This window comes from Phocoena phocoena, chromosome 16 (assembly GCF_963924675.1).
Source record: "Phocoena phocoena chromosome 16, mPhoPho1.1, whole genome shotgun sequence".
Lineage (NCBI taxonomy): Eukaryota > Metazoa > Chordata > Mammalia > Artiodactyla > Phocoenidae > Phocoena > Phocoena phocoena.
Window position 1 is genome coordinate 63785387 of NC_089234.1, and position 24227 is coordinate 63809613.

Below are 24227 nucleotides of genomic sequence, written 5' to 3' on the forward strand. Positions count from 1 at the left end.
TTTTTACATTGGTCTCCTCACTGACTGAGAATACCTTGACAGAGAGTTAGTGACTTGTTCATCATTTTATCCCCCAAATCTAGCATGTGCCTGGTGTTTAGGAAATACACAGTAATTTTTGAAAATTAAATTGTTAATGTGAACCCTATGTTAAGCATAATTGGTTACCATAGAACACAAACAGGAATATTAATCAAATTAAATGAATAAAAATACTTTTTCTCCCCTTTGAGAATAAAAATTAAATTTATAAAATACATTTTAGAAAGATAGTTTTAATACATTTATGGTGTTAGAAACTTCATGCTCTTTTTGTAGTGAGTCTCTAAGTACGGCATCAGCATCACTTGGGAACTTGTTAGAAATGTAAATTCTTGACTTATGAAATAAAAAATTCTGGGCATGGAGTCCAGCAATTTGTGTTTTAATACAACTTATGAAATAAAAAATTCTGGGCATGGAGTCCAGCAATTTGTGTTTTAATACATCCCCACAGGTGCTTCTGATGAATGCTAAAATCTGAAAAGCACTGTTCTAGAACAAATAAAAATGCTTAAGAAACTTTCACACTTGACCAAGAGCTCTTTTTACTTAATCAGAAATCTTGTTTAGTTTTCATACATAGTACAATTATTTAGTGTTTCTTGTACCAGGGTCCTTTGTATTCTTGAGTGTCTGCAAATTCTAAGAGAATTTTTAAACTCTTGAGTTTTCATTTCAAAGATGGTCTAAAGTATTTTAACACTTAAGACAAAATTTCTCTTATGCAGTGGTAGTTTACAATTTCATGGAACTAAGATTTTAGTTCCTTAAATAAGAGTTCCTCAAATTCTGGTCCTGGGATATATTCTAAGGCACGGTGGTTAACAACATGGACTCTGGAATTAGACTATTTGGGTTCAAATTTAGGCATTGCCTAAATATGTGGCCTTGGGCAAGTTACTTAAAATTTCTGAGCCTCTGTTTATTCACCTGTAAAATGGAAATGGAGATTATAATAAGGATCTATCTCATGAGATGCTCTGAGGATTAAATGCTCTTAGAACCATGTCTAGCACATAATAAGTGCTCAGTAAGTATTTATTATTATTGTTTTTGGAAATTTGTGCAGCAGTTAGGATTTTGCTGGGCTCCAAGTAACAGAATACTGGATTGTGTTCATTTCCTGTTGCTGCTATAACAAATTGTCACAAATTTAGTGAGTAACAATAACACAAATTTATTATTTTATAGTTCTGAAGGTCACAAATCCAAAATAGGTCTCACTGGGATAAAATCAATCTTGATCTGGGACTTCCCAGCCTCAAGATTGTGAGAAAATAAATTCTGTTGTTTAAGCCACGCAGTCTATGGTTTGTTATGGCATCCTCAACTGACTAATCCAGATTTGTTCCTTCTAGAGGTTCTAGGGGAGAATTTGTTTCCTTGCCTTGTTCAGTTTTTTTTTTTTTTGGCCATGCTCCATGGCATGGGGTCGAGGAACTTCCCTGACCAGGGATCAAACCCATGCCCCCTACATTGGGAGCACGGATTCTTAACCACTGGACCACCAGGGAAGTCCCACCTTATTCAATTTCTAGAGGCTATCTATATTTCTTGGCTTGTGTCTCCTTCCTCTGTCTTTAACCGAGCAGCACAGCATGTTCAAATCACTGCCTTGAACTTTCCTGCCTCCCTCTTCCACTTTTAAAGACCCCTGTGACATTTAGTCCACTGGGATAATCCAAAATAATCTTATTTTAAGGTCAGTTGGAACTTCCCTGGTGGTGCAGAAGTTAAGAATCCACCTGCCAATGCAGGGGATACAGGTTTGATCCCTGGTCTGGGAAGATTCCACATGCTGCGGGGCAACTAAGCCTGTGCGCCACAGCTACTGAGCCTGTGCTCTAGATCCCACAAGCCACAACTACTGAGGCCGGGTGCCACAACTACCGAACCCGCTTGCTGCAACCACTGAAGCCTGTGTGCCTAGAGCCCATGCTCCGCAACAAGAGAAGCCACCACAATGAGAAGCCTGCGCACCGCAACGAAGAGTAGCTCCCACTCACCACAACTAGAGAAAACCCGCGCGTAGCAAGGAAGACCCAATGCAGCCAAAGATTAAAATAAAAAAAAAAAAGTCCTGCCTTCAAATGTTGAAAAAAAAAAAATCAGTTGATTAGCAACCTTAATCCCATATGCAACCTTAATTCCCTGCTGCCATGCAACATAGCACATTAACAAGTTCTTGGAATTAGAATGTGGACACCTTTGGCTACTTCGGCCATTATTTTGGCTACTCCGTGGACTGACAATAGTTTGAACCTTAAGGATATTTGCTGTTTACTTAAGAAGTCTGGAAGTAGGAGGATCTAACATTGATTTAGCAGGTTAACTACATTGTAAAGAACCTATACTATTTCTTCCTTACCTAGTTTGTTAGCTTTTCCTCTTCATATTTGTCACCTCATGGTCAAAAGATGATCGTTGCATTTCCAGGCATCAGCAACATATTCAAGACAGGAAAAAGAGGAGGGGGAAAAAGAGGCTGTCCATTTTCCTTTCCCATCTGCCTCTTTTATCAGAAAGCCAAAGATTGTCCCTAGAATCTCTCCAGCAATCTTGCTCTAAATGGGTCCTATGGCCATCTCTAGCTGCAAGAGGATCTGGAAGAGGGAGCATCTGGCACAGGAGAATGAAATCATACAGATTGGCTTAGACCATTCATGATACATTGATGGGGCTGGGCGCATTGCCTCCCCAAACAAAATCAGAGTTCTTTTAGAAAAAGAGAAGTGCAAGTGTGTGTGTGGGAGGAGTGGGGTGGAGAGGAGTTGTTGTCAAACAGGCAAATGACATTGGATATTAGAGTCTTGGAGGATTTTTCCCTTTAAAGAAATGTTCTCACTTGAGAAGCAATGCAGTATTTCTAGAAGCCTAATAAAGTACTTAGTTGTAGAATTTTATTTTTCTGTACCAAATTAGAGCAAGAAAACAAGACTATCTAAAGAAACATTTTAAAAACATAAACATGTAATTTATGATCTCTATAGAAAAGTTATACAGTCTTTTCAATATAAAATTTCTCATCCAATTGAACACATAGCTGATGGCTGAGACCAACGAGGCTGTAGTTCAATGAGGCTAAAAACTTGCTCCTTTTGGCATACCTATGATTTCTGTTAACAGTGTCAATGTCAGTTCTATTTATGAAAACTATGCTTCATTGTCAGAACTTTAATTTGTTTCTGGTCTCTATTCAATTTTTCTAAAATAATAAAGGCAATCTATAATAAAATTTCCAAATAATTACATCAACAAACTGCAATGTACTGTCAATAATGGTGATGCTACTGAGACTGAAATGTTGGCTGGCAGATGATACCATGTTGAGAAGCCCTAAGTATTTGCCAGTCAATGTATGAAAGTTCAGTTGTGATGCATGCTCAGTATATTATTTACTTAATTCAATAAACATTTATTGTGTCAGGCACTGTTCTAGAAACTGAGATTTTAGTAGCAAAGAAAAACAAGAAGAGGTTCTGACTTTATGCTCTTTGCAGTCTGGTTAGAATAATCTAAGAAACACAAATGAAAGTTCAAGGTATTTTAAAATCTATCAGATCACCAATGGTGGGGCATTCTCATATGCTAAGTTGATACACTCTCTGAAGATAAATTTTTAAAAATTATTTATTTAATTTTTGGCTGCGTTGGGTCTTCATTGCTGTGCGCAGGCTTTCTCTGGTTGCTGCGAGCGGGGGCTACTCTTCGTTGCAGTGCGTGGCCTTCTCATTGCGGTGGCTTCTCTTGTTGCAGAGCACGGGCTCTAGGCGCGTGGGCTTCAGTAGTTGTGGCACATGGGCTCAGTATTTGTGGCACATGGGCTCAGTAGTTGTGGCTCGCGGGCTCTAGAGCGCAGGCTCAGTAGTTGTGGCGCACAGGCTAAGTTGCTCCGTGGCATGTGGGATCTTCCCGGACCAGGGCTTGAACCCGTGTCCCCTGCATTGGTAGGCGGATTCTTAACCACTGCACCACGAGGGAAGCCCTGAAGATAAATTTAACTGTATGTGTAAGTTAAGATGTCTGTACACTTTGATCCAGGGATTTGGTTTTTGGGAAGCTATTATAATTAAAGAATCAGAAATGCAGACCAAGATTTACAGTCAAAAAATTTGATCACTACATTATCTTTACAAGTGAAAAATTAGAAATAAATACTCACCAAAGGGGAAATAGTTAAATAATTTATAGCATATGCATGAGCCTATTGTAAATCTATTAAAATGATGTTTTTGAAGCATTTATACTCATGCTATACTGTTAAAAGGGTAAAAATTATGATTAAAAACTGTATATCTAAAATATTAATAATGTTATTGCTTGGAGGTCAGAAGGTGCAACCTTACTGAAGTTATTGAAGGGGGGTCAAAAGGTACAAACTTAAAGTTGTAAAATAAATAAGTCCCGGGAATGTCATGTACAGCATGGTGACTACAGTTAGCAATAATGTATTGCATATTTGAAAGCTGCTAAGAGAGTAGATCTTCAAAATTTCATCACACACAAAAAAACCCTTTTTTTGTAACTTTGTATGGTGATGGATTAACTAGGTAGTTAATGATTGTGGTAGATCATTTCCCAATATATAAAAATATCGGATCAGTATGTTGTACACCTGAAAGTAATACATCAATTATACCTAAAAAAAAGGCAGAAAAACGTAGGCATTTGGGAAGAAAGTTAAGCAAAACACTTGTATAATAAATTAAACACAAAGAAAAGAAAAAGAAACCTGTAGGCCTGGGAGCTGCCTAGTGGGCTGGTGCCAGGTGTGGCCGCCAGCAAGGCGTCCCACTGTTATTTATCTTAATGTTGAGAACAAGAAATACATGTTAGGATAGGTTAATTTCTTTTAGATTTAAACAAAGCACCTTCTAATTTGCTGAATATTTTAAAAGTTCTATAACTTTGGGAGGGAAGAATCCCTCCATGCCTATGACAAAACCCATGCTTTCTAGTAAAGCAAAGGAAACACTGAGAATGTTTAACAGAATTTCTCTCTGTAGGGCATGAGAATACAGGCGATCCCCTCCCCACCCTGCTTTTCTATATTTTACAGGTTTTCAGTAAAGAGAAAGTGTTATTCTTATAATGAAAAGCTTTATTTTAACAAATATGTATCATGAGTTAAAAAGTCTCCATCTGCAGATTTATAAAATAACACAAAATTAAAGCATGAGGCTCCTTTGATTATGTTAAGTCCAAAAAAAAAAAGTTATTGCTGATTTACATGGTTATGAGTCACTTTTTGATTTTCCAAGTTTTTTTATAATGGGCATTGTAAAAAAACATAAATTTATTTATTTTTGGCTGCGTTGGGTCTTTGTTGCTGTGCGTGGGCTTTCTCCAGCTGCGGCGAGCGGGGGCTACTATTCTTTGCAGTGCGTGGGTTTCTCTTCATGCAGAGCACGGGCTCCAGGTGCACGGGCTTCAGTAGTTGTGGCTCATGGGCTCCAGAGTGCAGGCTCAGTAGTTGTAGCACACGGGCTTAGTTGCTCCGCAGCATGTGGGATCTTCCTGGACCAGGGCTTGAACCTGTGCCCCCTGCATTGGCAGGAGGATTCTCAACCACAGCGCCACTAAGGAAGCGATAATGGGCATTATTTTTTATAATTAGAAAAAATGCATTATTTTAAAAGGGCAGTAATATTCATCGGGAAACTATAAGCAACATATATGCCCCTTGAAAGTTTCATGCACTTCATTAAAAGCATAGCCTAATGTAGTTTTGGCTACTCTAGGAATATGATTATGTTGTTAAGCATATGTACACTATGAAAAAAAGTATTAATCCAGTAATTTAAAACAAATTCAATTTAGAGGCTTAAAATCAGAGGATCACTTTAAATGTAGGTGTGTTAGAATAATTGCTTGACTTTGTACCTGGAAAATGCTAGTTGCTTCTGTACATCAAGTAAAACATTAACTTTTTGATTTTTTGCAGCAACAAGCATGAAAGCAGGCTACCAGCAATTTTGAGAGCTTGCAGAAACAGATTGCAAGGAAAATGAAGTTCCCTATTTTCATAGCAGATGCATTCACAGCAAAAGCATTTCGTGGGAATCCTGCTGCTGTTTGCCTCCTAGAAAATGTAAGTAGTATTTTGTTTTGAAGTGCAGTGCCTCAAATCCTAGATTCCTGTAGAACCAAGTATTTCCTAAAAAAAAAAAAAAAAAATCAGACCCACCTATTTGTGTACCTCTCTGGTCTGTGTTCTTTGTCAAATGATATCAGCAATGTTCATGTCTGCAAGTTGATATTGACCACATCTTATGATGAGACTGCTTACACCTAGATGTAGGTGTAAGAGAAATGAAGATTCATGTAAAGAAGAACTAGAGCCAATTAAAAAAAAAGTGTGTGGGGGATTTCCCTGGTGGTTTGGTAGTTGAGACCCCCCCCTGCCCCCGCCCAAAAAAAAAAGAACTCGAGCTCCTTGTAGCCTCTGTGTTTTCATTTAGTTAGCACCAAATGGGGAGGAGAATGAAGTTAGATGAGTTTTATGTGACTGGACATGGCTGATACATTTAGCTTAATAGATTCTAGCTGGATATTTTTAACCTTACCTATAGTTCAGACAATTAGAAATTCTTTTCAGGACCAAAGATGAGACATTTTGCAAGGACTTAAGTAATGTAGTAGATAGAAGGAATTAAGCTCTAACATAGAGAGAACTCAGCTTACTGAAAGTCTCATTTTAAAAATGGCTCTTTGATTGGATAAGTTTTAACAGAATAGTCAAAGTTTCTTTGACCTTAGATGCTTTGTGTTGTTACCTGGGTGTTAGGAAACAAGCCAAGGTATGCTTCTACTCAGAGCAGTTAGTACAAGAGTAGATTTTCTGAAAATTACTTCAGGAACACAGTAAGCAACTGATGATCATAAAGGGCAGGAATAGAAAGGCAGAGGTAGAGAACACGGTGGGGAATGGGGGGAAGGGGAGGGTGGGATGAATTGGGAGATTAAGTGTGACATAAATACACTACCATGAGTAAAATAGATAGCTAGTGGGAACCTGCTGTATAGCACAAGGAGCTGAGCTCTGTGCTCTGTGATGACCTAGATGGGTGGGATGTGGGGTGGGGGAGGTCAAAGAGGGAGGGCATATATGTATACCTATACCTGGTTCACTTCACTGTACAGCAGAAACTAACACAACATTGTAAAGCAGTTATACTCCAGTAAAAAAAATACATTAAAAAAAGTCTTATTAAGTTGGGCCTTTGAGTGCAAACATCAAGCTGGCTGCAGATTAAAATCACCTGAGGTGCTTTAAAAATTCCTATGCCCAACCAATCACAATAGAATCTCTGGAGGTGGGACCCAAGCAGCACTGTTTTTTAAAGCTCCCCGGCTGATTCTAGTGTAAATCAAGATGGAGAATGGCTGAGGTTTTACTGAGACAGGTGAATATTGTTAATTGAGTCTTTGGTATACTTATTTTCTCCGTCAAATGGAGCAGCAAAATGGTGATCAAGGGTCCTCATCTTACCTTGGGCTTCCCTGGTAGCGCAGTGGTTAAGAATCTGCCTGCCAATGCGGGGACACCGGTTTGAGCCCTGCTCCGGGAAGATCCCACGTGCCATGGAGCAACTAAGCCCCTGCGCCACAGCTACTGAGTCTGCACTCTGGAGCCCATGAGCCACAACTACTGAAGCCCGTGCACCTGGAGCCTGTGCTCTGCAACAAGAGAAGCCACGGCAATGAGAAGCCCGAGCACCGCAACGAAGAACAGCCCCCGCTTGCCGAAACTAGAGAAAGCCCCCAGTTGAAAATCATTGTTTCAGAAGATACCTTCTCTAAAGAGAGGCTTATTCTGGAGTTTTCCTGTTTAAATTATCCGTAAAAACAACTTCGTTGTGTGCCCAGTATATTTATTTATCCCGATTCAGCTGGCCTTTACTGGCTGTCTACCATAAGCTAGACACTGTGCTAGGATCAAATGTAATATTCATATATGTGTGTTTCTATTCTTTTAAACATTACTAATCATTTCCAGTGACAGCAAGGAGGATCAGCTTCACACTTTTTTTTTTTAAGTTTTTATTGAGTCTGTTACAATATTGCTTCTGTTTTGTTTTGGTTTTCGGGCCCTGAGGCATGTGGGAATCTTAGCTCCCCAACCAGGGATCGAACCCGCACGCCCTGCTTTGGAAGGTGACCTCTTAACCACTGGACCGCCAGGGAAGTCCCTAGCTTCACACTTTTAAAAAGGAATGCTTAGTTTTAGTTCCTAAAGTACTTGCTGTTCTGGTTTTTCTGGTTAAATTTAGGGACGGCCAAAAGCCCCTTTTACAGCTTGGCGGGTTATATATTTAAAGAAAAACAGGTGTGTGGCAATGCTGTGTTCAATCCATGCTTTAACTCATGTGCAGTGGCCATTTCCAAACTTGCTGCCCTTCCTTAGAGAGAGGATCACTGGCTCAGTGTGACCACACTGGGTCAGAGGCTCCTGGGGTTTCTAGAGGGTCACAACCTCATATCTCACTTTTATGCCCAGAAAAATGATGCAAAGTGCAGAGAAGATTCTTCTAGGACATTGAAGTGTTTTCCTTTGCCGAGTATTTGAGGGAAGAGAGCAACGCAAAGGAAGAGGAAATGTTAATGTGGGAATTGCTGCTTCCCAAGTATCCTCACTGGCTTCTAGAACATAACTCTCAGCTTTGAGGGCAGTAACTTCAGGCAAGTTCAGCCAGATACATACTGTGCTAATTTCTTTTCATATATTATTTCATTTCACCCTCACAACCACTCTATGAGTAGGTCTTATTATTATTATCCCCATTTTACAGATGAGAAAATGGAGGCAGAAGAAGGTTAAATGGCTGACTTCAGAATCCCACCCCAGGTCTGCCTGACTGCAGGACCCATGCTTTTAACCCACTGTACTCAATACTAGACTAGGTATCTTCCTCTTTTATGTGCTCCCACGGCACCGTTTCCCAGTTGATAACATGCATCACTCTTGTTGTAATTCATTCAATGCCTGTCTCTCTCACTACTGTACATCCATGAGATCTTAATCTATTCTGACTTGTTCCAACACACAAGGCCTAGCACATGGGAGGCACTAAATAGATACCTGTTGAGTGAAAGTGAAAATATTATAATCAGTGATATTATGGCAAAATCTCCTTCTAAGAGTTCTAGTTAGCCAACAGTTATTCATCTTTTGTTCTCATTGGTAGGGTGGGGTGGGCAGGGTATGCAAAGTGAGTATGTTCTTTGGGTTCTGTGATGGAGCTTGAGAGACTAAGCATCCATAAGATCCATTAGAAGCAACTGAAGATGGCCTGAAGTTTGAGTGCTGCATTGTATGGACATAACTTTACAATCGGAAATCCAAGTGCCTCGAAAGGAATCTCCCATTCCTAGTTGATTTAGAACTTTCTACATCCAAGTGCTTTTCCATTGCTGGAAGGAAAGCAGAGGGACAAAGGAAGAGAGCAGGACTGTCCTGTTTAGGCTGTCATATTTCTAAACTGCCACAAGGTGGGAGTATTTTAAAACTTTACTCTAATTTTCTGATCATTAATCTTTTGTGGGCCATATAGTGATGGAACCTCAGTGTCCCAACGCAGTACATTGGAAGGCAGAAAAACAAACATGGCTCTAATTTTGCTGCTGGAAGCTTGACTCATGGGAAATTGGCAAAAGGAAATGGATATTAAAGCAAGAGAACTAACAGTTATCGGTTTGGTTTGAAACTATTATGTTACATTTAAAAATAAGCTTGTAGTGTAAAATAGAAACATTACTGGAACCAAAATTCAGTATTTTGAAAGAATGTAGTCTCATTCTTTTTTTCCTGAAGCTCTCCAAGTTGAAGCAATATTAATCTTCTCATGATCCACCATTATTTTGATCTTTGGTTCCAGTGTAGAAATTCAGCCACATGTGGTGCACATTGAGGGCTGCTACTATCATACTTTCTACATTGTCTCTGGCCCCTCAGGCAAATAGCAGGTGCATTTTCAGTGTTCTGGGGCAGAAATTGCACTTATAGAAATTCAAATTGTAATTGGTGAAATATACCAAAGCAGAGAAGATTAAAGAGTTGATGGTCTGTGAAGTGTGTGTTTTAGCTGATGTGCAAAAAAGCCCATTTGCGGGTCTTCCCTGGTGGCGCAGTGGTTGAGAGTCCGCCTGCCGATGCAGGGGACGCGGGTTCGTGCCCCGGTCCGGGAAGATCCCACATGCCGCGGAGCGGCTGGGCCCGTGAGCCGTGGCCGCTGGGCCTGCATGTCCGGAGCCTGTGCTCCACAACGGGAGAGGCCACAACAGTGAGAGGCCCGCGTACCGCAAAAATAAATAAATAAATAAAATAACATTTAAAAAAAAAAAAAAAAAAAAAGCCCATTTGCAAAGGAATCTATTACCAATAGATGGTGAGCTTGGCTACAATGTGAAATGCTTTAATACTTTTAGAGGCTCTGGTCCTAAAGATCACGGGAAGCAATAGGCAAAGAAAGGAAGGACAAGGATAGGGAGTTTGGCCAGATCAGATACAGGAGGGACTGGCAGGCACTGCAGGTTCCTTTAGTCAAGGAGGCAAATCCAGGCTTTTCTTCATCAACCCTTCAATCACCTTTGAGGCCTCTGACTGCAGACTCAGCACTGGGGAATTAAATGGCTCTGAGTTTCTCTCAGGTGTTACATGCATGGGCAGGTGGGCCAGTTTCCATGGAGAACATTCAACAGGCCACCGTGAAGCGCTTGAGTTCACTTCTGAACATTGTTGCCTTGTTGGCCTCAGCGGCACCCAACCCCCTCCTCTACTCAGGTGGGACTTCTCACTCCCCAGGCCCACAGGTGCCCAGAGGTGTGACATGTGCTCATTCCACTTCATTCCTACCATCCTAATTCTCCTTACCTTAGCTTACAGAATCCTAGAGTGTCAAAGATTTAACAGAAGGAGAAAGAAGTGAGGTCAAGTGATTTGCCCAAGAAGCATCCCCAATACAAAGCTTTTTGCCCACATTTTCCTGTTCTACTCAACAAAATCTTCCCTTTTTCTAGGTCCACATCAAGTCCTCACATTTAAAGTCCTAGAGTACTTAATGTCAAAATCCATTGCTGATTTCTGTATCTATCTTGACTCCTCAACTGAGAGGCTCAGGCCCTTGACCAGAGGACCATACCTTACACACCAGGGCTCCTCAGACTTTAATGTGCTCACAGATCACCTGGTTTCTGGTTAAGATGGAGATTCTGATCCAGAAGGTCTGGGGCAGGGCCTGAGACTCTCCATTTCTAACACATTCCCTTGGGAATGGTGCTGATGCTGGTGGCCTAGCGTGGCACTCAGTGATTGATTCTGCTTGCAGGAGTCCATTTTATCTGATAGACATTGGTTTTCTTGCCTGCAGCCTGTTAAAGGGATAATAATAATTTCCTTGTTATGGGGAGGCAGTGCGGCGTGGCAGGTTAAAGCACTGGCTTTGAACCACTCAAAATGGTAACGTTTATCAAGTACTTACTATGCATCAGGCACTGTGATGAGCACTTTATATGCATTATTGGATTAAATCTTTTGAAAGAAAAATATTAAGTAAAAAACAAACAGAAAAACCCATTGTGTTATTTTTTTTCAGAAAATAAGTATCTATTTCTTAAGTGATTTCTCTTTCTGTAGGACTACAGAGCCTCTACAGATTTTTAATACAGAGCTCCTTTAAGAAAAGCTTAGTAAGTCCCCTGTTAGGATTTTTACACCAGCTGATATTTTAAAAATCATGACTGATTTTTCACAACTGCTGTTTTATGCCTTTTTTTCCAATACAGAAACTTTAATAGGTAAACATATCTGTAATGTTATATGAGTATACGGAAAGTGTTTCAAAAGAATTTGAATCAACTAAAAGACAAGGGTGTTTAACTTGCATAACTCAGATAAGTGAATTATGAATTTATTAGAATAAAGTATAATTCTTATTTCTGGGTTTCAGGAGCTCAAGAATAGTAAGTTTTGCCAAAGCAAAAATACATTTGTCTTGAGATTTCTTTGTTTTTAAATAAATTTTTTTTGGAGTATAGTTAATGTCTTGAGATTTCTTTAGAATTCAAAATCTAAGTAGTGATCATTTTGTTGATTAAAAAATTGCTTTTCATTCTCAAAGAGAAAATTCATGCTTCAGCCCATTTTTTCCCTTGAGTTAAGAGGAATGTGTGTATGTGTGTGTATGCATGTATATGTATGTATGTGTCTTCACACTAACCCTTCGACCTAAGTACTATTATTCCCACTTTAAAGGCATAGAAGCTGAGGCTCCAGGAGGTGAAATGACTTGCCCACTCTTGCACTGTTTCTAGGAGCTGACCCAGGATACAATCCAATTATGTCTGTTTCCAAAGCCTACTTTAAAAAAATTGTTTTATTTTGAAAAATTTAAAAACTTAAGAAAAATTTTAAGAATGAACATCTACATACTTTTCCTCTAGATTCACTGGTTCTTACCATTTGCAAAGCCCACATTCTTAATCACTCTACCATTTATTAGACGTATTGTGTTTTTAGGATATTACACAAACTTTCTGTGTTCAATTTGTTTATCTGTAAGTGGATAAAAATATCTATATTGAGGGTTTTTAAAATGAAGGTTAACTGGATAATTATTCTCTTAGCAAATATTTATTGACCTCCTTCCATCCCAGGATGAATAAAAGCATTGTTCTAAATCAGGACAAAGCAAAGTAGCACAGTTGGTGCTGTCATAGAGCCAGAGTCAGAGGTGGGGGGAACAGACATTAAAAGGACATAGCAAGTAATCTCAGGTGGTCTGTGCACTGGGGAAGAGACAGAGCAGTCTGGAAGGCTTTCTGGAAGAGGTGACCTCTGGCCTGAGGCCTGACTCATGAAAGGGAGTGAACTGTGCATAAATGGGGGCAGAGTGGTCCAGCCTGCTCAGAGTGGGCATCTGACATCTCTTCATCCAATAGGAAAGAGAGATTGTGGAGTTTCCATTTGCAGAAATTATTTTTAGAAGAGAACACATGCTCTCAGATAGACTAGATAATAATCTGACAAAGGATAACCCAGGCTGGTAGGTTTTCAGAATCTGTTCTAGCTTTTAACCTCCACAGCTCTTCACATGGTTGCATGCATGGATTTCTGAAAAACCATCTTTATAAAAGTGCCTTGAATTCCTTGGCGATTATTTCCTTTTAGGCATATAACTTTTACTATTAATAAACTGTTATTTACTAGTGGCAGTTGTTGTCCAAGGAAGTCAGATTTTTGTTTCTGGAGTCTCAATAACCTTTTGTTTCTAATTTAGAAATTGGATGAAGACATGCATCAAAAAATTGCAAAGGAAATGAATCTCTCTGAAACTGCTTTTATCCAAAAACTACACCCAACTGACAACTTTACACAAAGTAAATACGCTTTTTTTTTTTTTTAACCATTCCTGAATGGCACAAGAAGCTGCTTTTCCAGTGGGGGAACGATAGTTAAGGGAAATGTCCATTTACTATTTGCATGCAGATAGGAGGGAGAGGGGGAGCTCCTAATCTGGTTTTCATTTCATCTGGGGGAGCAGGTATTGGTGAATTTGAGTGTTTCAGCTCCAGATCTAGCACTGGGGGGCCCTAGGAGGCTTGCCTAGACTTTGCTCCTCCTTTCACAACATGTTTCAATGATGAATCATGCTAATGAAATATTTAGAGAATAATAAGAAAATGAAAAGTTTACGACCCCCTTGTATGGGAATGATCTCATCTCTCTTTGGTTTTTTCTCCTCTGAAGGTTCCTGCTTTGGATTAAGGTGGTTTACACCAGTGAGTGAGGTTCCTCTCTGTGGCCACGCTACCCTGGCTTCTGCAGCTGTGCTGTTTCACAAAATAAGTAACGTGATTTTCTTTTATGAACTTACCATTTAGCAAATAGCAAATATTTTTAAAAACTCTCACACATTCTTTCCTGTGAACCAAAGTGACTGGTATAAAGACACTGCAAAGTTTATTTCATGCGATTTATTATGCAGAAACAAAAACAGCAAGCTTCTATAACACTTTGATCTTTCAGAGTATGTACTATGCATGTTGGAAAGCCATGGTCATTGTTTCCTGGAATGCCATTTTCTTCTAAATAGGAGCTCTCTGGTCTCTGTGACAAACACAGGAGCAGAGCTTGAATGCAGAATAGTTGTCTAACATGATATGATACTGGGGAACCAAAAGACATAACTTTGCCCCGAATATGTCCCCACCCACATTGAAATTCATTTCACAATAAGAACTTATTTACTCTGAATTTTAAATATTAATGAGCCCCAGCTGTATATATTTATCCTGTGAAGAGAGGATGCAGCACCTTAATCCTACCTGTTTCCATCTCAGCTACACTTAGTGTAATAGATAAAGATCAGGGCTTTGTGGGAATGGGGCAGAGAGATGCCTGGAAATGTCCTAAAAGTGGAGATGGAAGCAGCTATGAATAAGTGTAGACCACAAACAGAAAGTTAAACAAGGAAATAAACAGGATGATACGACAGAGGGGTAACTGTGGGGAGGAGGGTGTTGGAAAAAGAAGTTCCCTGGGGGAGCAACTTAGGTGGGGATGATAAGGGAAGGTGTTAATAGGTCAGGTTTGCCCAGAAAGCAGACTCTGAGACACACTGGCATGCCAGAAGAATTGGGGGCAGTGTTCTTGAGATCAGTATTGTTAAGGGAGTAAAGAAAGCAGAATTGAACACAGGGAGAAGTTGAACTGCAAAGTGGTAGCACCAAAGAAAGGCCTGTTAGTCCTCCACAGGGTGGGCCTAAGCTTCCATGAGAAAATGCTTGGTAAATAATGATGTCTTACACCAATTATAATGAGAAGAATTAAACTTTGGGTTTCAGAATGTAAATTTTATTCTGTGAAAGTTAATCAGTGGTGCTGAATTTTCTCACCTTTGAGATATGGTTAAGTATTACAGAAATATTAGGGAAGAGAAAAGAATTAAGTCACAAATCTTTGTTTTCACTAAAAATGTTACCCACACTGAGATAAGTGGCCCAAGTTGTATCAGTAACATGAAGGGATATTATATCAGGTTTGGTGATCTAATCTTTAAATCAAGGTTTTATGCATAGTTTGGTTTGTTTATGGTAAGCTTGATTTGTTCATCTCAGACTGTTGTACATGACCTGTATGTTCTATTTGTCATCCCTTTGGCTTATCTTAAACTAGTAGAGTTTATAACTCTATAGTATTATAGGGGGATAGTTAAAAATCTGCATTAGAAAACATTATAGCATCCCTATGAGCTATGTTTAATTATTACCCCCAATTTATTGGTAAAATGAAATTAGTATAGTTTTAATTATTACCCCATTTTATTAATGAGGAAATTGAGGTTTAAGGAGATTAAATAATTTTTTCAAGGGCACAGCATGATGTCAAGTCCAATCAGTTATGTTCTTGGTTCTCAAGTTAGAATCCAGTGAGTTTTCTCCACGTAGGACCCAAGTAACCCAAACCTGGGACCCCTTTACTGGAAAGAACAACACTGCCAGAGAATCTAAGACTACATAACAGTGATCAAAACAGACATGCAACTATATAACAATGTTTATTTTCCTATTTCTTGATTCCTTTCAAAAAGTTTTCTAGTTGACAAAATAGTATTCTTTTTTTGGCCAGAAAACATGAATAGCACCCTAACCTTTGTCACTCTGAGTGGGGAACTAAAGGCCAGAAGAGAAGAAGATGGTATCGTCCTGGACCTGCCTCTTTATCCAGTCCATCCCCAGGTCAGCTCTCTTTAATTTTTTTTTTTCTTTTGGCTGCCCTGCACGGCTTATGGGATCTTAGGTCCCTGACCAGGGATTGAACCAGGCCCTCAGCAGTGAGTGCATGGAGTCCTAACCACTGGACCGCCAGGGAATTCCCAGCTCTTTTTAATTATTGCCATAAACTGACATCTTTCCTGTTTTACAGTAGTTTTGTCTTTTTTCCCAATCTAGGACTTCCATGAAGTGGAGGAATTGATAAAGGTTGGTGAAAAGAATCAAACCTGAGCCGTGTGATATGATCATGTTATCATTTGAACAAAGATTCGGTACTGTTTGATCTCAACAGATAGGCCTTCTACCAGTACAAGTGTTCCATTCTAGCTTGGTTGAATACTGCACTGTGCATTTGAGACTTGAATTTTAATATTGAATCTAGGGACTTCCCTGGTGGTCCAATGGTAAAGAATCCACCTTACATTGCAGGGGATGGGTGTTTGATCCCTGGTTAGGAAACAAAGACCCCACATGCCTCGGGGCAACTAAGCCCGTGCGCCTCAACGATAGAGCCGTGGTGCGCAAACTACAGACCCCGAGAGCCACTAGAGAGAGAAAACCCACACGCCACAACTAGAGAGAAGCTCGTGTGCCACAACTAGAGAGAAGCCCTTGCGCTGCAACAAAGACCCGACACAGCCAGAAAAAAAAAAAGAAAAATGATATTGAATCTATTTAGTGAGAAGGTTGACCAGTTTTCCCTGACTCTTCATTATCCGATTAGCCTCCATGGAACGGTGGGGGAGGGGAGACTGTCGTGTGGCAGGCTGAGAGTGAAAGGAAAGAGTGGAAACTGCCTGGCAGCTGTCGGTGTCCTGATGTCTTTAGTGGAGAATACGCCTGAGATGACAGGGCTGTGCTTTGATGGAAGAGAGCAGGAAAGCATGGGAACCTTGATAGAGAAGACAAGATCCATAGACTGGCCTCCTCAAGGGGTCTGTGTGGGAATGGGGCTTGATGATGATGACGATGATGACAATGAATATTTTTGAAAGTCTCCCCTGTGCAGTGCCACGCACTGTTTTTTTTTTTTTGTGTGTGTGTGTGGTACGTGGGCCTCTCACTGCCGTGGCCTCTCCCATTGCGGGGCACAGGCTCCGGACGCACAGGCTCAGCGGCCATGGCTCACGGGCCCAGCCGTTCCGCGGCATGTGGGATCTTCCCGGACCGGGGCACGAACCCGCGTCCCCTGCATCGGCAGGCGGACTCTCAACCACTGCACCACCAGGGAAGCCCTAAGTGTTTTTAATGTATTATCTCATTTAATTCTCACTGCCACCCAGTGCAGCAGGCACTACAGTTGTCTCCCAGAGATTCCAGAAGGCCAGAGCAGCCCTGGATGGCCAGGTGCTTAGTTTGTAGAGCAGGAAGGGCCCAGGTCAGGACCAGGCCAAGGGCAGCCATGAGAAAAAATGATTCTGTAAAATGGCGTATTATAGTATTTCTCAGTGAATTTTCAACTCAGGATTTATAATCTCTTTAGTGTTTTGCTTTAAGTTTTCAGAGTATAAGCAAGTATCATGGATTCTGATTTTACACTCAGCTCTACCTATGGCTTGAGTTTTGGGAGACAAGCCGAATTCATAAATGAACTACTTTAAACATATTGGCAAGAAAATGGAAAATATTCACAGTGCTAGACCTTGTTCATGGTAGAAGGAGCTTAACCTGATCTCTCTAAGCCTCAGGGTCGGCATTTGTAAAATGAGTATGATGAAGGGTTATTTATTGTGAGTATTGTCATTTTGTGTTCCTAGAAACTGGCAATAAGATTCTCAGCTGAGAATTAAACTTTCAAATTGACATAAGAATCCATGCAGAGAATGACCCTTCAGAGAGACTGAGAGGCCCCGGAGAGCAGATGGGATCGGGCTGTAGGCGTTCCCATTTCTGGGGGGGGTCGGGAACGTTGGTCAGCAGTGGTCACAGAGGCAGACATTCCAGGCATCACCCATGGCAGAGGGAGTCTTGGCGATAGGACCTAGAACACCTCAGTCCCTAAAGAAGATTAGAGAACCTGAAGCCACCTAGTGACAACCAGACAACTACTGTGTAACTCTTGTCTGTTCTGAAGGCAGCTGGTCGTGGTGCCACAGGATGACTCGGAGGGGCACAAGACACATACAGTGTCTTGGATATGAGCAAGGCTGTGTGCAACCCAGTAAAGGGTGAATCAGGGCATCTCTAGAAAATGTTGAAAATGTTGCTACGTTCTTGATCTGTAGCATACAGTCTACGTGAGAACAGCGAGCTTGCCAAGCAGAGCAGCCTTGAGACAAGTGCCCTAGTCCCACTTCCAATCAGACTGCTGGCCCCGAGTCCTTCCCATGTGGAAGCTTCTAGTTACTGCTGCAGGAACTCCACATATTATTTCACTTAATCCTCACAACAACTCCAAGAGGCAGGCATGAAGCCCGCACCTCTACAGATAGTAGACAGTAGTAATTCAGAGCTTTGACTCTAGGGCCCCTCAGACCTGGGTCAAGGTAGGTGTGTGTGTGTGTGTGTGTGTGTGTGTGTGTGTGTGTGTGTGAGAGACCTTGGGCCTCTCTGAATCGTCTTATCTGTGGGGAAAATACCCACCTGAAGGAGTTGTGTGTTGAGGCACGTAGTAACATGTGTGAACAATGCCTATCTCTGGCTAAACTCAGAGGGTAAACTCAACCCTCATCAAGGTCTCTGGCTGCCAGGAAACTGGCCTTCTTGAGCAGTACCTTGAGTCCCGAAACTGACCTGAAACTCCTGGGATTGGAGATGTTGGGTGTGCCTGGCACAGAGCAGACGCTCGTGAGAGGTTGCTCTCCAAACACGGGTCAAATTCATAAATTCCTGAGGAGGTTTTGGTCTGTCTCCATAGACTGCCATAGGTGACACACTGGTTCAGGACATCCGCTATTCCCCAGATACCCGAAAGCTCCTGGTCCGGCTCAGTGATACTTACAACAGGTAAACAAGATTTTTGGCTTCGTCAGCACCCTGGGGATGGCCGAGCACCCAGATTTATGGCTCTGGCTTGGTCTGGCTGTGCCATGTTCTGTCAAACCATGATTTACACAGCCAGAAAGTTTTGTTCCCCTCCTGGTGAGCCATTTGGCAAGCTGCATCCTGGCCTGCTTTACAGAGTGTGGGTAGTGGGTAGTCTATTGAATGGCTTTGTCCTGATCCACCCCGTTTCTGAACAAGGTCATTTCTGGAGAGCCTGAAAGTGAACACACAGAATCTGCCGCAAGTGGAAAACACGGGGAAGGTGAAAGGACTCATTCTCACCATCAAGGGAGAGCCTGATGGGCAGACTCAAGCGTTTGACTTTTACTCCAGATATTTCACTCCATGGTTTGGTGTGGCCGAAGACCCCGTAACAGGTACTTTTTGACTTGCGTCCTGAAGAGGGCTAAACAGTGGAGAGGGAGGAGGATAACAAGTAGCTGTTGCTGTGCCCTCCCTGTGACCTTTCAGGTTGTTTGGTTTTTGAGCTGCCTTTGTTTCCCTACCTCCCCCTCCCCCACCCCTTCACTGAAGTCTCATGTGAAAAACACAGAGTTAAGGAGGCAGTATAGCAGGGTTAAACTAGGGTCAGACAGCCTGGGTTTGCATCCTAGCTTCCTAGCCGTTGACCTTGGGCAAATGACTTAACATTTTTTTTTAGATTTTTTTTTTGATGTGGACCATTCTTTAAAAAGCCTTTATTGAATTTGTTACAATATTGCTTCGATTTTTATGTTTTGGAGTTTGTTTTTTTTTGGCCGTGAGGCCTGTGGGATCTTAGCTCCTCGACCAGGGATTGAACCCACACCTCCTGCACTGGAAGGCAAAGTCTGAACCACTGGACCAGCAGGGAAGTTCCTGACTTAACTTTTTAAAGCTTTTGTTCCCTGGCTATAAAATATGGATAATACCTCCTAGGTTATGTAAACATAATGCATGTTAAGTGCTCAACACAGTGCCTGGCACATGGTAAGTGCCCAATAGCTATTAGGTATTTTAATAATAACAACAGGGCTTCCCTGGTGGCGCAGTGGTTGAGAGTCCGCCTGCCGATGCAGGGGTCACGGGTTCGTGCCCCGGTGCGGGAAGATTCCACATGCCGCGGAGCGGCTGGGCCCATGAGCCATGGCCGCTGAGCCTGCGTGTCCGGAGCCTGTGCTCCGCAACGGGAGAGACCACAACAGTGAGAGGCCCGCATACCGCAAAAAAAAAAAAAAAAAAAAAAACTGGCTCCCTGAGCCAACACTTCTAGAGCTGCCATTTGCAAAATCTAGTGGCCAATGTCCACTACATTCCCAAAGCCTTTTTTCCTTTTCAGTGACCAGCCTGCACGATCATTGATCTAGATAAGATTTGGTTTTTGAAGGATCAAGCCCTGGACTGCTGGTGGGAAATTGGGACAGGCATAGTGGTTTTGTTTTTTCCTCCCTTCCTCATTTCCCTGACCTGCCCACAAAGTGGGTGGGATGGGTTCAGGAACGTGGGTATTCAGGATCTTCTACCAGACAGAAGCAGAGGGATGAAATCAAAGATGGGCAAAAATGTGAAGCCTCGTACTTTCATCCTTCTTGAGAAGAATGGGCTGAGCCACAAAACGGGGGATGCTGGATGGAGGAGGCTAGTGGATGGGATAGTGGCCAGGGTAAAAGGAGGCTGAGCAGAGACGGTGAGCCTCCTGTTCTGGTCAGATGGCAGGGGGCTGGGATGGTTTCAGGGCCTTGACTTAGTTACTCTGAGGAACAAAACATGTGAAATTCAAAGCTCAGCAAGCAAGCACTTTTAAAGACTCAGGAAAATGCCCAGCGACTGTTGGTCCAACTCAACCCTCCCCAATAGAAAAGAAGTTCTGAGTGGACTTACTGTTGCACAGCTGCTTCCCAAAGATTTTAATTACCACAGAGGGCAAGTTTTTCCCTCTGTAATAATGCTTTTCTAGAGTGGGAAGGGCAGCGATGACCAACCATTTCAGTTTGCTTGAGACTGAGGGACTTCTCAGCATACAGGATCTTCAGTTCTAAAACCACGACAGTCTCAGGCATACTGGGATGCTTGGGCACCCTATGTGGACCTCCCATAACATCAGTAAGTTTTCCTGAAGGAGAGACCTTTTCCAAACCATCCTTTTTTCTCCCAAAGACTTTTCTGTCAGTTATTACTTTACATTTTGTTTCTTCATTTTATTTTATTTAATTTATTTTTTTATTTTTTTGCGGTACGCGGGCCTCTCACTGTTGTGGCCTCTCCCGTTGCGGAGCACAGACTGTGGACGCGCAGGCTCAACGGCCATGGCTCACGGGCCCAGCCGCTCCGCGGCATGTGGGATCTTCCTGGACCGGGGCACGAACCCGTGTCCCCTGCATTGGCAGGCAGACTCTCAACCACTGTGCCACCAGGGAAGCCCTGTTTCTTCATTTTAATATTTATTCTCTGATCTAAACCTAGGGCACAATCATTTGAAAAAATACCTCACTAAAAGAAAGTTCTTCTGGCACCGAAAACCTGTGAATGCTGAGTTGGTGGGAAATACAGCCTTTTGTCGGAGTTCCCACCTTTTCTTTCATGTGTGTTCTAAGAAGAAGGAGATATTTTTCCCTTGAAAGATGTAGACAGATTTATGTGAAGACCTTGATTCTACCATGGGCTGACAATGAACTGGTAGACAAGACAAGAATTAAAACCTACAGTTTAATTCAGCCTTCAGAAAGTATAAGACACAGCAGATACATCGTTTAGAGGAGTTATCCGTAAATTCTATGTCTTCCTTTCTATTTCCATCCTTAATTCCACACTTGGCTGTGGCCACGGCCAACATAATGACTACGTCATCTAAGGTTTAGTCAAACTGGATAGTTGATTGTTTATGAACTTAGTAAAGAGTTGCCCCTGTTTTCTTTGGGATTGTACCATGACTTTTCACTTCTTTTAAGGGTCTGCACATACTGTTCTCAGCAGCTACTGGTCCCAGCAACTGGGGAAGAAAACCATGCACGGTAGGACAGCTTGTTTTCAAATTTTGAAAAATTTGCTTAACTTGAAGCTAGTATTTCTTCTCATATGTACTATCCACTTGAAGATGTAATAAAATGTTAACTATCACCCATGTGAAAATGAGAGGTTTCAAATTCCTTCCCCCTGAACCTTCTACTCAAAACATCCTCCACCCCAAACATCTTCCACCTCTGTCTCTCCCAACACAAGGACACACTTCTAATACAGTAAGTACAGTAAATGTTTGTTGAATAAAGTTAACTAGCTGTATAACTTTGACCCAGAAAGGTTATTTATAATGTGACAAGTTGAGACTGGATGATTACCAAGGTTCCTTACTGCCATTGCTAGTTATGAGATTAAATCAAACAAACTGCTTTGGAACCAAGTCTCCTAGTGATTTACATATTGCCTGAGGCAGAGAAAATAAATGGCAGCCAGTGGAATTTACACAGCTAGTACTAAGTAGCTAGTAGTCTGTATGTGGTACAGGCTACACAATCAGAGTAGGAGTTTGACTTTAAAGGATGGAGGTTCTTACTTAGTGGGATGGTTAAGCCTCTGTGACGCTGATTTGGGAATAGCACGGTGACTGTTCTCTTTCTTTGGTGAGCCTAATTACTCCTCTGACCTTAGGAAGCCTGAGGCTGTGCCTCGTGGTTGCCTGACAAGTGTGGTTGCTTGCTAACCACAATGAGTAAAGAACTCCCTTTATCCTATTCAGACCTCGGAAGGTGGGGCCTTTTCAGAAGGGCCAAGAGCACCCCTCTTTATCTTCTTAGACTTTTAGTCCTAGCCTCTGTCTTTTCACATGTGCTTGCCTTCTAGATAGAGCCAGGGAGGATGCTATATGGGCGGGGTATGTCTGGGGCATTACAGGAAGTAATAGAGGAAGTGGCTCAGGAAGCGAAGCTGTAGAGCTGTGTATTTTGTGGATCAAATTGCGTCTGTGGTCTCAGTCCTCAGGAGAATGGGGTGGGCTGGGCAATACCATGCACAGATGAAGGAATGCATTGTATTTAAAAAATTTTTTAAGATTAATTGATTTTTATTAAGGTAACATTGATTTATAACATTATATAATTTTCACTTGTACATTGTATTCCTGCTTCTATATACCCTACAGCGTGCTTACCACCAAAAATTTATTTTCCATCTTTCACCGTACAGTTGATCCCCTTTACCCATTTTGATCTCCCCGCCCCTCCCTGACCCTTCGCCTCTGGCAACCACCCTCTGTTCTCTGTGTCTATGTATTTGTGTTTGGTTTGTTCATTTATTTTGTTTTTGTTTGTTTGAAGGAATGTGTTCTTTAAACTGACCTGGGAGGATTCTAGAGCTTGTAATACGTGGTCTCTCACTATGTCATGTTAATTAAAAAGGGTGAAAATGATCTTAATTTGTGACTCGTTTTATGTTTTCTTTAGCTTTTCAGTGTTCCAGCCGGGGAGGAGAATTGAAGATTTCCCTGCGTCCTGATGGACGAGTTGACATCAAGGGACGTGCTGCTCTTGTTTTAGAGGGCACGCTGACGGCCTAGACGCGCTTGTGCGCGATGCTGCAATCTTGACTTACTATTTTCCACGTAGAAAGAAATGTAAGGGGCTGCTTTGAATAAAGTTTGCATAGTAGTCTACTTAATCCTCACCTTAGACATAGAACAACAAAGACATATTAATGGAAATTTAATAATAGTTCCTGACTAATTAGCTAATGGAGTGTTGGCTCTACCTGTGAGTATATTTGAAATGTAAGTAACTAATAACGAAGAATAATGGTGTCACCTTTGGTTATGAGCACCAATCACAAAATGAGGAACAAATTTATGAGGAGTAAGATCAAACCATTTAAACTTAGGTGTGAGTACCAGATAGACTATTTTGTAGCCATTGAAAAGACCCAATAACTATGAGGAAATATTTTTTAAAATTTCATGATACAATACCAAGAAAGAAAATCACAGTAGAGTATAAACTGTTAGCGACGTTATGCTGTGTCTGTGGAGAATACGAATTTATATGGACAGAGATGGATCATGAAGATAGAAAAGTGAAAAGAGTTCACGTGTGGAGGGTAAGATTGGAGTAATTTTAATGTACCTAAAAAGTTATTTTCTTCATTGGAACACCCTCATGTTTAATAACTAAAAATCAGGACATGTAACTAAAAAGCCCAGAATTTTAAAAAAATGTATGTGTGATAGAGTGGTAGTAAAATTAAACATGAAAAGTAATATCTTGCCTCTTTCCAAGTTCTTTTTGGGGTGGGAATTCCCCTTGCTGTGGTTCCCATGTATTCTGCAAGTTAGGTGCCCAGCTGGGATCTGAATTCCCAGCCCATGTGTCAGATCTACTGCTCAGCAATCTGACGTGGTTGGTAAAAAGCAATTTGCTGTCTCCTGTGTATAAGACACTGGGCTAGAAGCTGGTGGGGTGGAG

General features: G+C 41.5%; 1 protein-coding gene across 1 annotated transcript; it reads left to right on the forward strand.

Annotated features, from left to right (window-relative positions):
- The first annotated feature begins 6025 nt into the window (after window positions 1-6025).
- Window positions 6026-24022, forward strand: PBLD (phenazine biosynthesis like protein domain containing). Its single transcript, XM_065894450.1, has 9 exons — window positions 6026-6133; window positions 13320-13419; window positions 13790-13888; window positions 15671-15780; window positions 15994-16023; window positions 18674-18762; window positions 19000-19178; window positions 21729-21791; window positions 23217-24022. The coding sequence occupies exons 1-9, from the start codon at window positions 6050-6052 to the stop codon at window positions 23327-23329; spliced, it is 867 nt and encodes a 288-aa protein (XP_065750522.1). The 5' UTR covers window positions 6026-6049; the 3' UTR covers window positions 23330-24022.
- Window positions 24023-24227: the final 205 nt, after the last annotated feature.